The sequence below is a fragment of the Pipra filicauda genome, unplaced genomic scaffold (assembly GCF_003945595.2).
Source record: "Pipra filicauda isolate LSUMZ 115617 unplaced genomic scaffold, ASM394559v2 scaffold74_size2892960_pilon, whole genome shotgun sequence".
NCBI classification, from domain to species: domain Eukaryota; kingdom Metazoa; phylum Chordata; class Aves; order Passeriformes; family Pipridae; genus Pipra; species Pipra filicauda.
In genome coordinates this window covers 546,113-560,520 of record NW_024104920.1, presented here as the reverse complement: position 1 = coordinate 560,520, position 14,408 = coordinate 546,113, and the positions used below count along the sequence as shown (strand labels likewise).

The 14,408-nt window shown below is 39.8% G+C and overlaps 1 protein-coding gene across 4 annotated transcripts in view; it reads right to left on the bottom strand.

Annotated features, from left to right (window-relative positions):
* The window catches only part of PARD3B (par-3 family cell polarity regulator beta), a 399,222-nt gene that overhangs the window by 75,987 nt on the left and 308,827 nt on the right, over positions 1 to 14,408 (bottom strand). For all 4 annotated transcript variants that reach the window (XM_039389618.1, XM_027731420.2, XM_039389619.1 and 1 more), the window contains one exon: positions 5,186 to 5,482. In XM_039389618.1, coding sequence (XP_039245552.1) covers positions 5,186 to 5,482 — 297 coding nt within the window. The remainder of the gene's footprint in view (positions 1 to 5,185; positions 5,483 to 14,408) is intronic.

Genomic DNA, 14,408 nt, shown 5'->3' with positions numbered 1-14,408 from the left:
CCAAATGGCACAACCTACACTCCTGTGGAACTAGTGGCCAAACATTAGGTTTCTGGTTTTAACATTATGGGGAACAGTGACCAGAATGCAGCCAGAGGTTCAGAAGGCCCTGTGGTATGTTTCAGAAAGAATAAATTCCAGAGGAATCAGAGGAGAGTTTCAGGGACGTAGAGTAGTATAGGACACAGAAACAGCATAGATGATTTTAGGACACCAAGTGGAAGAGGCTATACAGTAAGAGAGAGTACACACCTTGCTTGTACTTGTCACACTTTGTAAATCAAAATAGGCCAATGCATGGCCGTAATTCTCTTTCCACAGTAACGCAAGGCACAGTGGCAAAGGGCACGTAGGCATTACACAGCCTCACTCAATTTCCACCTTGCCTCCATGATATCCATCTTAAAGAATAATCATTCCTGAGTAAAGGACCATCCATTCCTACAGCAGTGCATTGCTTTTATGCTAGTCAGTGACAAAAGGTGTTGTAAATGGCTGCACAATGAGCGATGCCCACGGTACTCTGAGCTGAGAACAAGAAAACTTCAGTTTCTGGCTTATGAGATATATAGAGCCAAGGAACATATCTGGGCAACCCTAGTTTGCCCTTTTTGAACAAATCTTTTCCTGTGCAGCTCTGAATTCCTATGGTCTTGGACTAAGCAGGATGGGAATAGCCTACACCTGCTTAAAAGACAAGCATTTAGTCTTTCAGTAAAAAAGGCTCCCTTTGCTAAATTTCAAAACTCCAGACCCTTTTTACTCTCCTCTCAGGCTTACAGATAGCTTACATTTGCCATTTGATTCCTCAGACATGCACAGCAATTTTACCCTTTTGAGGGAGAGGCAGATTGCTCAGTCATGCCCCTCTCACTCATGACTCTGGCCAGCTCTGAGGGCGGGATGTGATGGATGTAGTTAGGGTTGCACAGAGATACGGGTTTCGTTATCCCATTTTCAACTTTGTATGCTGCTAGATTGAGCATTCTGAAAGAGTGCAAGTTGCCAGAAGGAAGCTTTCACCCAGGAAAGAAGATCCATTTTTCAATTAATTAATTAATATGTAGAAATTAAGATCTTGCACAGTGGGACCCAACACAGCATCTTCAAAAACAAAAAAAAAGCTGGATCAGACTGGGGCTGTGGACTTTACTCCTACAGTAATAAAACAGTGCCGGTTTTTTATTAGTAATTTTTTTAAAACTGCAGCAAGATACAGCTCTGAATCTATTCTTCCTAAACAAAGGAAAAACGTATTCTTCTTTTTTAGACCAGCACTTTGAAATTCCCCAAGATAAGACACATAAATAAATGAAGAATCATACTTGGCAATGAATTTGGCATCAGACTTTCAGTGTTTCATAGTTCTGGGCTGAGAAAATAAGTTGAGCAAAGTCTCTAGAACCTTTCCAGAGATGTACTCGGAGTGTTTGGATATACTTGACAGCACCATCTTCACAGGAGGAAAAAAGAGGAAATTGTTTATTTGAAATGTGAGAAAGGGTTGCACTGTGTGACATGCCTGACATTTAAGTGATAATAGTGTTGTGCATCTGCTCTTTTGGCTTTGGTCTGACACCTAGGCTCTGCCATGGTGCAACTTAGCACTGTCATGGCACAGCCTTGATGACTAAACTCAGAGATGTGACTTGCCACCCACTTCAGGAACATATGGGCCACAGATCACACAGCCTCTGCCACAGGCTGGGAAACGTACAGCGTCTCAGGCAAAGACCCTGCAAGTTCCCCAGCTGCACAAGGTGGCTGTGCAGGCTGCACCATCCTTAGGGATGCCATTTGCATTACAGAAAATTGTGGCTAATTAGAAATAAACAGAAAAATGCTCAATTTACAAAGAAATGTGTGATTTTGCCAGCTAATTTTTTTTCCACTCCAACTTAACATTCACAGAATACACTGATCATGCTAATGCTTTCGTTATATTCATTAATAAGGACAATTTACATTTATATAGCACCTCTTTTAGTTAAGAATTCCAAAGCTTTCAGCAAAATATACACAAAAAATTACTTCTATTTCACTGAATATAGTCATCGTTGGAATGAAAATCAACAATTGTGAAGCAGTGCAGAAGAACGTTACACAACAGTTGCAAATAAGACACAAAGCAAACCCCCCAAAAACGCAAAGCAAAAAGCCCCTGAGATGCCAGATGCAAGTGGAAGTAAAGGGGATATTAGTACATAAACAGCAACGTGAAGCAGGTCTCTGTGTGCCCTGAGGAGCAGTGCTGGAGGCAGCAAACATACTTCATAATGATTACAGCAACAGACTTCATACATGTGCAACCTATTGCTTTTCTGCATAGGGAGGGACATTCTCAGTTTAAACTGTGAATTTACTGTGAAGAATGAACCAGGAACACTTGATGGATTCTGGTGATGAGAAAAGGGGAAGTAAGCGCATGCAAACCGTGAACAGCTCTTCTCTGACCACTGAGCTTCATATTTACAAATAGCCTCTGACTTCTAAAAGGCATTAATTATGCTAATACATTAGTCTGCAAAAATAATATAAAATAAAAATTAACGTCTTGTTTCAAATGATGAGTTTTAATTCTCTATCGTAATGGCACATAACTGGAATTCTCAGACCAAAATGAAGTAATTGATTCTGTGTTCAAATCCCCCTTCTACCCCTAACCCCATTTACTTTAGTCACTGATCAAGTCTCCACGCACTATATTACAACTTGAGAGTCACGGGTGGAAGAAAAAGCCATCCATCTAAAGTAAAATTAATAGCAAAACTTTGAGAGAAGGCATGCACGCGTTAGCAAGACCAAAGCATAAACGTTTACATGACAAATATGTTGATAAATGTTCAGCCCTACAAACACAAAATAACTATGGTTTGGCTTATAAGCATCCATTATAGCCCTTTCCCATCATTTTGAGGCAGACAAGGTAGTTTTCATAACTGACCCTTGAAAGCAGGTTGTTTTTTTTAATTAACATGTTATCCAGGGATTTTTCTTCCTACATCTCTTTCTCCTTTCAATAATCTCTCTCTAGCACAGAAAGATTTCCTTGCCTGAAGTTGCCACTTTATTCAACAACTGTTGGCTGAGACCTCACGACCCACAGCATAAATTCACATAGAATTATTCATGTTTGGCACATTTCTGCTGGTGAATAACAACACCATTTTGTCTCAGACAAAGAAAATAAAGATTTAAAAAAAGAACAAAGGCAGCCTAATAAGAATTCCACATTCCCTATTTTTTTCCTGATCTGGTTAAACAGCCTCTGCAAGCCTGAGAAATTCAACAAAGCAAAGTTGTTGGGGACTGTTGGTCTTTCAGTACAGAATCAACACAGATGGAACAGCTTCTCAGCGTGATTCTGATCATGGGCTCAGCTATGAGGTAACTTTTCTTGCCTGTAAGATGTTTTCATTTTAGTTTTTCACTGAGTTATCATGTTATCATGCAATTACAGCTAAATTCACACTGAAATCCAGGATCCCAACACCAAATCCAAACTTGTTTGGGACCCCAATAGCAAGTCAAGAGTTCATTCAGTGTAATCAAACCCACAATACAATCGATCAAGTAAAAGAGGCCAGAATGAAGGACTGAGCATTTCTTTTTGTTGCATGGAAAGACAATCTATAGGCTACACTTCAAAACTGATGATATTTTTAAAATGTAAAGCTACAAAGTTCTGTTAAACTGAAATTATGAAACAACTTTTATAGCAATGTCTTACTCCAGCAGAGTTACAACTGTATGTATTTATATTTGAAAGATACACAAACCTGAATTTAGACTCCCACCTGCCGGGAATTCTCAGATCTTGGTTTATTGAGTTAGTACAAACTCAGTTTCTGATCCCTTTACTACAACTTCTGTGTGACTACAGTGACAATCGCCTCAAGACTTTTCTAGGAAGAGAAACCTGCTAGCTGGCAAAAAGCTAGGATCACTACCTCTTACTTCATGCAGTAGGGAAGAGTTAATAACATGGAAGAAAGAAAAAAGCACTGTCATTATGTTTGGAAAGAACTGTACCACACTGGATTTAGGTGAAAAAGAGAGGTACTTGGCCCATTCCCTACTACAAACTTAGATTTATGTCAGAAGTGTTTTATTACTATTTATAACAATGACTCAGTAGACGTTTTTAAAGTACTGTGACGCCACAAACTGGAAACACTCCTATATCTGTGCTGACATATTTCTCCAAAATTAACGAGTGTGGTATTACATAGCACAGATTGAGGCTACAGGGAGACACTACAGACTGTAATATGAACTCAAAGCATGCACAGTTCCTTAAGTCCCCCATGTCTGTCCTCTGTCAGCTCTTCTTTTCACATACACTTGTATATCTTGCCCACACACTCATATGTTGGTTTGAAAAAGCCAACATTGATATATTAATGCCATAATAGTAATGAAGTCTCATGTTCTTTTAGCCCCGAATTCCAGAAGCAACCAATTTTAAAATCATCATAATGGTGGGTACATCATCAACTCAAAGGAATTTCTGTTTTCCTTTTAACCCAGGAAAAAGCTTGACCATCTTTCTTTAATGCTGGAAGCTTGACAGTAAGGATTAAAAATTGTTCTTTCCTTCCCACTTAGTTATTGGAAAGGCCATGAAAGGCAATCAGTCTTGTAAAGCCACACTTCACAGCCCGCATAAAAATGCCATGATTTCCAGTCCTCTCCCCAAACTAATTGAAAGTGTGTAATATCACACAGCTGGGGAAAACTAAGCCATAAACATATGTAATATATAATACTATCATACAACACCTGTTACTAATAGACACTTGATGATCAGCAGGATCGACAGGGATCTTGAAAACTGAGATTATTTTTGCTGCAGGGTAAGAACTTTTCCCAACTGAAAGAGGAAAAAACACTCTCTCAGCAGTGCAGGAATTGGACTGGAGTCAGTTCACTCATTTTGTTTGTGAAATATGGACTTTTCTTTAATGATTTCTGTTTGACTGCTGCCTTGCTCAGATGCTCTGGGGTTACTGCTGCAGCAAATCATGGTTTTGGTTAAGAGAAAATCCATGGCTTTCAAGTCAGTAAATACAGGGGTTTGGGGCATCTGAACAGTCCCATGTCTGACTCCTCTGCCCCCTGCCAAGGCCCAGGCTCCTTCCCCCACTAACCTATCATTTTATGTAATGCCAAGTGGCAATATTACCTGTCACCAGAAATCTGTGGGTAGTGCTGCTTGTTTATTTTTGCATATAGTCCTTCCAAATGTTCCCTCTCCATTGGTGCTGAAGGAGAATCACGTGGATATACAAAGGTTTCTGCTACTGCTGGTGATGATGGCCTGTAGATGCTTGCTGATGGATAAGCCTCTCGGAAGTGGTTTACTCTGGCATAATTTGGATCCACCTCATCGTCATCAATGTCAAGTCCTCCAGGACCAGTAGAATAATCACTCAGGCCTCTCAGTTGCTTTTGCCGTAACTCCTGATGTTTTGCACCAATCCTAACAATGAAAAGTAAAGAACAAATATATAGTTGGATCTGCTTCAACAGCAACCGTCACACAAATTTGAAACACCAACCCTGAACCCAACTGTTTAGAGCTTTCAGTACACTGTGAAACTGATGCCAGATAGAATGGTGCACACAGCAATTTTGTTCTTTATCTCTGGCAATCACCTTTGTAATCAAGGTTGGTCATCATTCTGATAGAAAGAAATGCTGAATATAGCGTGGCTTTTCACAAATGTGCGTCCATGAACACAGACAGGTTTAATTCTATACCTACCTTTCACTTTGCAGTTGAATATACCTAACCCAATCCTGAAACTTTTTATCTAAATTAGCCAGTAAAATTGTTAGTGCCCCTTGGTTACTTGACCCACCTAGATTCTCCTAAACACATTAACTTGTGAAAAGTGGATTAAATGTGAACGCAAATGGAGAGATGGCACAGTTGTCTCAAATCAAAGGACCACAATTAATTTGCTGAAGATTTTAATTTTTTAAAAATTTTATTTTGGCTACATAAAAGTGGAAATCATGTCTTATTATATAGGGGATAGGGACAAAGTAAAACAGCAAAGAAATTAATAGAAACTTGACAGAAATGAATTGGTACATATAAGTGAATTAAAGACTGTTACTGGCAGTATTCCACTGTGATAAAGCCTTAAGTGGTATTACAAAATGCTGCTGCTAATCAGGGCCATTGTGCAATCTCTTTGGAATAGTAAAACATATTCAGGTAAATTTCAACCCAAAATGATATTCAATGATCCAACATTCATGCTGGAGGAAAAAAAAAATGTACAGCAAGGCTCTGTGAGCTCTTCTGTTAACTACTCAGCTACTCTTCAACACAGTGTAATTAAGTGCACTGAGATGGATCTGGCAGAATGCTGACCACAATATGCAATAAACAGCACTTACAGAGAATAACAGAGCATAGAAGAAGACACAAAGAACAGAAGAAACACACAGAGATGCAATGCCTGACAGAAGTCAACATTTGCTGTTGACTGTACCTAGAAGTACAACAGCAGCATAGAAAGAACAGTATAATTTGTACCATAGGAGTGTAAGTGAAAAGGGTTTAGCAGACTTGGTTACCCCACTAAAACTGAATGGCCTCAGGACTCTGCATACTGAAAAATGAAGATGTTCTGGAGAAAGTCTTTAAAAGGCATGGAGAAAAAGGTTCCCTAAAGAAACAGATGAGCACACTGGGAGCCTCCGTCTGACAGGAGCTATTAAGTGCAGAATGTGATTCATACTGCTTATTTTGTTTCATTAGAATCGTATCATCAAAATAAATGCTAATACTTTTCAAATAATTTGTAGATAAAAAGGTTCACAAATAATTCTAACGAGAACAACATGCTGTTCTACACATATACTTGAGTACATCAATGTGTATTACACATGCTTTCCAGTTACACATCTCCACTAATTGTGCTAGGACAATATCTAGAGGTGATGCTAGTTTTTAACACTTAAAATGTAATCATACTTTACAGTGGGATGAGCCTGCATATATAATACAATCCTTGACAGTCAGGGGGGTGCTCACTGTCCAGTCTGCCTTCTTTCATTAAAGCAGATGACCCTTCTCCTCTCTAGTACTCCAATACTGTGTGCCCCACCTTGAGTACTGTGTGCAGCTTTGGGCGCCTCAGGGTAAAAAGGCCCATCAAACTATTAGAGTGTGTCCAGAGGAGAGAAACCAAGATGATGAAGGGCCTTGAGGGCAAGAGCTAGGAGGGGCAGCTGAGGTCACTTGGTTTGTTTAGCTTGGAGAAGAGAAGGCTGAGGAGTGACCTCACCACAGTCTACAACTTCCTCGTGGGTGGTGGCAACAGAGGAGACATGCTGATCTCTTCTCTCAGGAGACCAGCAATAGGACATGAGGAAATGGCATGAAGCTGCATCAGGGGTGGTTAAGATTGGACATTAGGAAAAGATTCTCACTGAGAGAGTGGTGGTCACTGGAACAGCCTCCCCAGGGAAGCGGTCATAGGACCAAGCCTGTCAGAATTCAAGAAGTGTCTGGATGATGTTCTTCAGTCATGTCATATGGTTTTGTTTTAGGTTTTGTTTTGTTTCCTGTGAGGAGCAGGAAGTTGGACTCAATGATCCTTATTGGTCCCTTCCAACTTGAGATATTCTGTGACTCCAGTAAATATTGTACTATAAGAACCATGTGAGAGAATAAGATCTTCCTAACACATCATTCCAGGCCAGTTAGTTAATTTTGTTTCATTAAGACAACATTAAAAATACTCCCAAAGCCTTAGTGTAATTTACTACAGTGGTCTTAGAGATGAAAGGATAATAAGAAGAAATATGCTACAATCTGTCTATATACTTAACACTGAGGCTTCCTAAGAACTTCTTTATTCTTTCTGGAGCTTCTCTTCCCTGCACAATCACCCCCTCCTCCTGTAATCTTCACTCCACTTCTCTTTTGCTTCAGGTTTCCATGCCACACACACTCCCTATTTTGCACTGCAATGGTGGCTCAGGTTGGGAAGGCACTATCCTCAAGTGAAACTTCATCCAGGCTGAGGCAGTGTCTCGAAGCTGTCACAGACTTCAAAACAACTGACAGTGGCTTTGCACAATTCCAACCCTGTCCACAAGGGAGATTCCATTGGAGAATCTTATGGAGGGTATAGCCTGGTATCAATATAAATTCAGCTAGTAAGGCATATATTGTAGGCGAACACAAGATCTGCTAATATATTATCTCATTTTACTGCCATTTGCACTGGCTTAACTGGCTGATGGCTTCTTAGGACAGCGAGAGTTTAATGGCATTTGCAGAAAAATAGGACATCCAACTTACTATTTGTAAAACTAATGGTGACATTGGTACAGGCCTTGGTAAGGTCATGCTTTTATTCAAAAAGCAATAGACAATGGCATGGGGACAAAGTCAACACTGAGGAGCTATATACGGAAATAGAAACTAAAAAGTAATGCTCAGCTTGCATTTCCACCTAAACTTCAAACCATTGCTAGCAAAAGAGCAATAGTTAGAGAGCAGTTGAAAGTGTGCAAAGTGTGAATAAAGGTAAAAGATTATGCAGCAGGAAGTGGTGGAGGGAGCAGGCCTCCCTGTGTCCATGAGTGAAACACCACATTCATTATCGACATAAAGGAATCTGGGGCAAAATTACTGCTTGGACCATTCACATGAAAACCAACTTTTTCAGGTAGTTCACTGTCTAAGAGCACTTGTACTACAAGAACAGGGTTGGATTTCCATTGCAAAAAAAGCCTTAGACATCAGTGAAGCACATAGTGACATCCACATTGATGATTTCTATCTTTTATACATACAGGTAACTTCAAGAGAAAACCTCTTGCAGAAAGATTAATATTTTACATGCCACACATGAGATTATGTCAGAAATGTAAAAACAAAGGCACCATCATTGTTTAGAACAAATGATGGAAGAACTGTTGGCTCCTGCACCCAGGGCCCAGAACAACTGATACTGTCAGTTTGGTAGTAGCTCTTGCCCCTGATTATCCTGCTGCTCTTCTACCAAAATGTGTGAAGCACTTGGAGATTGTTGCTGTCTTCCAGATTAACTCTGAAAAAGCATCAAATATTCTTAAAACCCTAGGAAACTGTGGAGTGCTTCACCCTCAATTAGTGACCAAAAAAGCCTAAACACAGAATTCAGTGCAGGAATATATTGTATGAGGTACAAGTTTTAGGGCACACATGGGTGCATATACACATGCTACACAGGCAGAAAAATGGGAGGATATACTGCATTTCAAGGAATGGTTTCATCACATGTTAGTGCAGAAGGCATGGCACACAGTCCTGAGACAAGTCACAGCAGTTTCTCAGAACATTATAAACCCTAATGTTCTTTGGACCTGTGCATCACCGGTCCCCTAGATATTAAGACCCCTTTGAAAGCAAGAGTAGTGCAGCACAGCAGCGTCACACAAATCTTGCTTTCATGTCTGACAGTAAGAGTAATTTGTCCTGCTATCAATACTAGTATATTCTGCTCAATAAAAGCTGGAATTAGGTCACCACAATTTTCTTTTGTTCCTGTGAATAAGTCTAGCTTCTTCAACTTCTCCTTCTGAATGCAATCTTCAATTGCTGCCAGTATTATAAGTCAAATCTTCTCAAGAACAATTATTTCCATTCTATATTATACAAACCAGTCAATATCAGGTTATGTGAAATTCTTCATGATCAATGTTTTATCTTTTCAATACATCTATTACAAATGCATTAATATTTCTTGTTTTCCTTTTAATCTTCCCCACAAATGTATACAATTTGCTTGATGACGTCTTTTTCATTTCAAACCAAATGTTCAAACATTGGGAAACAAACTATCAGATGGCTGTTTTTTCTTTCTTTCTATTTACCTGTCCTTCCACGTCTTCTTGTACGTTTTTCACCGTTGAAATTTCTTCACATTTTGTGAAGTTTTAAATTTCCTCACTGTATTTCAGCATCATGCTTTCACATAGTTTTAAATCAATCTTTTCCATAGCACACCCCAGTAGGTGCCCAGGAATTCTTTACTGAGAAAAAAAGAAAGTGCCGTTCCTTCCATTACTCCTATAATGCTATGCCAACTCTACTAAGCAGGGTACTTCTGCTATATCCCACTCTAGTCATTCACCATTTCTGCACCTCCCTCTGCAGCTATCCTTATCTGAAACAGCAGAATCTTTACTCCCCATCACAAAAAAAATTAAAAATAATCTTCCAAATTAACACAGCTATAATTGCAAGCAGTTCATTGAACAATTATCATAAGAGAGTCCCAGACTTGCAGCACAGGATAGGTCTGGTTAAACAACTGGTGCAAATTTGTGACTAAAGATAAAATGTCACTCAGCACCACGATGCTGGCAGTGAAACCAGAGATGAGGAGGGGCACAGTTCACCATCTGAACAATTTGGCATGGCACTGAAGTTCTACAAACTTCCTGATGAGGGAAAGGGAAAAGAAAAAACAAACAGAATAAAGGGAAGTTAGATATATTTCCTTTTGAGTATCCCATATCAATCCTGCTTGCTCTCTTCCGCCACCTGAGCACTCTGCTCTCCAGTTAACTCACTGCACAACTGCACCAACTTCCCTTAGCTGTATTTCTGTAAAAACAGAGCCTTGGCACAGAAGCAGTGAGAGGACAGGCAACAGAAGTGCTGTTTCAAAAAGAGTCTTTTTCCTTATGATCCACCTTATTCTCAATAGCATCCAAATATATCCTATCTTAACCTTTCTCTACAACAAATAATTCCAGAAAAAAATATAGTTTGATAAAATATATAACCTCAGTAGAGCTACAGGCAACATTTTCAAAACATGTTGCATTTCTAGAAGTCAAATGAAGACAGGATCTATATACCTACTGTACTTCTGGAAGTGGGACATGGTATTTTGAAAACACTTCTCTACACCTCATGTACTGTTCAGTAGCACACCTCCAGAGGTATAAATCAAGGAATGCTCTCATTTATCCTTCAAACAATCTTCCCATCTGACACATCTACACAAATCATACATGGTGACTTCTCATGTACCAACACATGAAAAGATGCATAAACCTAGAGTGCAGAAGCCATGGAAGGGTTAACAGCCCAAACTGCTCCTTCCAGCTGCAGCTCAGACACACACGATTGAGTTACTGTGGCTTAACAAGTTATTGTGTTTCTGCCGAGCTACTGTCAATGACCACATATGTATTCACCGCCTGTGACAAACACAATGTAAAACGCTTTAGTCTGACATCAGTGACAGAGACACTGACAGGCAAAAGCTGGATTAGAAGACTGCAGCATAGGCAGAGTGAAGCAGCTGTAGGAAGGGATGTGGAATACCTCAAGAAAACTCCAGAAGAGCTGAGCAGAAGTGACTTTTGGAGAAGACCCAGAAATGCTTTTGCGAATGGAATGAGAGGGCTAGGAAAAGCTGTAAGAGAGACTTCTCATCTCTTAGCCCAGCAGTTGGAATCTGGGTGGGTGGGTGGGTGGGTTACTAGTGGGTAACAAGAAAATGCTGAAGCTTCTAAAACTCTTTAAAAATTAAAACACAGTACTTAATGTTACTAGCTCAAAGGCGGCCAGGGTCATTAAAAGCTGTGGAACCCAAAGATGGCCATCAATGGGAAACAAACAGCAAGACACTGGCTGCAGCCCAATCTGCAGTTCTGGAGGCCTAACCAGCCCTAGCTCAAAAGGAGCTTTGCACAGTGAGTCACAGGCTAACAAACTGTCACCTTGGATCAGGACAAAACTTGAAGATGTATGTCCTCCTGGCTATGCCACCCCCAAGCAGGGAACAGGGTGCCTGCTGCCCCACAGGAGACAAGAGAAGCAACTCAGTGGCACCAGCTATGAGACCTGGCCACAGTGCAAAACCTCCATGTGGCAAGCGTGGCCCAGGAGAGACTGTGGGCTCTCTTACTCAGAGAGCTGCAAGGCTGCACTTCACATGAGAACAGTTTAGTATAGGGACAACCAACCAAAACAGGCCCACAACAAAAAGCAATATCTTTCCTGAGGTGTTTTGAATTCTTCCCTTGCACTCCCCATGAACTCTAGATTATCCTATTTCTTCTGACTTGCCAGGGAAAGAGTAAAAGTGATGTAACTTGTAACTTTTTTTTTTTTAAATTTACCATGCACTGACCATGTGTTTAGTATTGAGCAGAGCACAAAGAATGACATGCTTTGAGCCCCATGGTGTCTATCTAAGTAGTCAAACACAGGATGGAAAATGCAGTTGCTAACCAAAACATTGTATTTCACAAAGGGACCTTGTTTACACTTCAGATGAATACAGCAACATTTCTTGTATGATGGATTAAAAGTAACAGACTTCGTGTAAGCACAAACAGGTACATGAATGAGCAAGATGCTGGCTAAGTCAGTGAAAGATATTCTGGAGGAGAAGTATGAATAACAAGCAAAGACAAAATATGTAACAGAAACAGGGCCATAGGTCATTTAGGATAATTTCTGTTCCGTTTGCAAGAAGAGTAGCAGAATAAAAGCAGGTAAGCGAGAGTGCATACAGTCAGTTTGAGGTATACCTAAACTTGAGAGAGGACCTGATCCTTTAAGTCTTTTGAGATGACTGAGATGCTAAACACTCTTCCACTGAGTTGGTTGTTCCTTGAGGACTGCAGAATAAAAGCTGCTTCACTGCTTTTTTCCTCACTCATGTGACTCTCCCCGAGATCTACATACTGCAATGATTACTCAATTTACATCTGATTTACTATCTGCTTTTGTGTCTCATTTACCTAATTCACACACATATTGAGTAACTGGTTGTCTAGAGGATAGCAGCTTATTTCTGTAGGAGGTCACTTAGATTTCCATTGGGTTTAATGTTTTAATTCCTTTTTAGCTGCTAGCAAAATATATTTTGGTAACTAAAATCTTGGGGTTTTTTCATTCATTTACATAATAGTGGACTGAATACATCTTGTCTTCAGATATTCATAAACCATGATCACTGATGGGAATGGGCAAATTTCAGTTGAATAACTTAGGAGATAATTTCAGTACAGTGCTTTTAATTTTTTATTTTATAATCTTTTTCAGACAGACATGGTCTATAATGACATTAACAATCCTATTCAAACCTGCATCTTTTATCAGGAAAAGACTCACTTTTCTTTTTTCAAGCATCATCACCGAACAAAACTCTAGAGGCAGGGAAGTCTCATAGCTAAAAAAAAAAAAACAAACCAAAAAAATCCACCTCTTGCCAGTAAATGGAGACAGCTGATATAGACTTATCAAGAATCCAACAATATCTAATTCAGTATTATCTTTCAGGGTATTCTACTGGATGCACAGTTGTCAGAAACATCTTCCACATAAGCTATGCAAGTGTTTCTTCAGTCCAGCTCATTCTGTTGCACTGGATTTGAACATCTCCCCCATAATTAGTATCCGTACTTGTAAACAAGAACAGAAACAGTCTCAGAAATAAAAAAGGGCAAGCCACAAAATCAAGTGAGTAAGAGACTTTAACTCAGGGTAACAAGACAGATCTGGTAACAGCATTAACTGCCCCAACAATAAAAAATCACCAGGGCATAAAATGTTGCCTGCTCTGGATAACTACCCCATACCTGTAAAATACTGAACTGACCAGAGAAGCTGCCTTTGGAGGGTTTTAAGTAAAGAAAGGGAGGACAGAAAAGCTTAAGAAGGAGATAGAGCTACACTGACCTTAAAACGTAACATTATGACAAACTGAAGATGAAACACAGCCCTTTCATACCACAAAGTGCGGAGTGTGAGCTTTGGATATTCTTCCATTTATTTCAGAGGTGACAAGGAGTGATTACCAACTTACACAGGATCCTGCCCTCTAAAGAAAATCCTGGCTCTAATGAGGTCAGTGTGTTTTCCCCCACCCTGTGAACTTCAACAAGAACAGGATTTTACCTTTGTTGTTAAATCAGAAAAAGTTTTTCTGGCCTCTCTTTTGTCCATATTAGTTGTACAGTGGGTGAAATGCAGCAGATTACAGAAGGCCAACTATCAGAAAAGACAAGTATATTATAGCCTGTATTTTACTGCATTACGTAATTTTCTTTACTCACAACTACCCTAGAGTTATTATTTTGAAGAGATAATATCAGTAAAATTTAGGTTGTAAGAAACCCTCTGAAGGTCATCCTACTTAACCTCCTGCTGAAAGCAAGGCTGAGCGCACAGATCAGGTTGCTCAGTCTCCTGTCAACAGGATGTTCATTGTTTTGTGACAATGTGGATTAGAGAGTGGAAACATTCCAGGTTTGTCAAAATTACTCTGACATCTTTCACGTGAGATGTTCTGATGCCTTTAAGAGCTCCTGCTGCAAATGGCCTTGAGTCTGCAGTAACTTTGCAGCCCATAGGTAAATTGAAGGCCCAA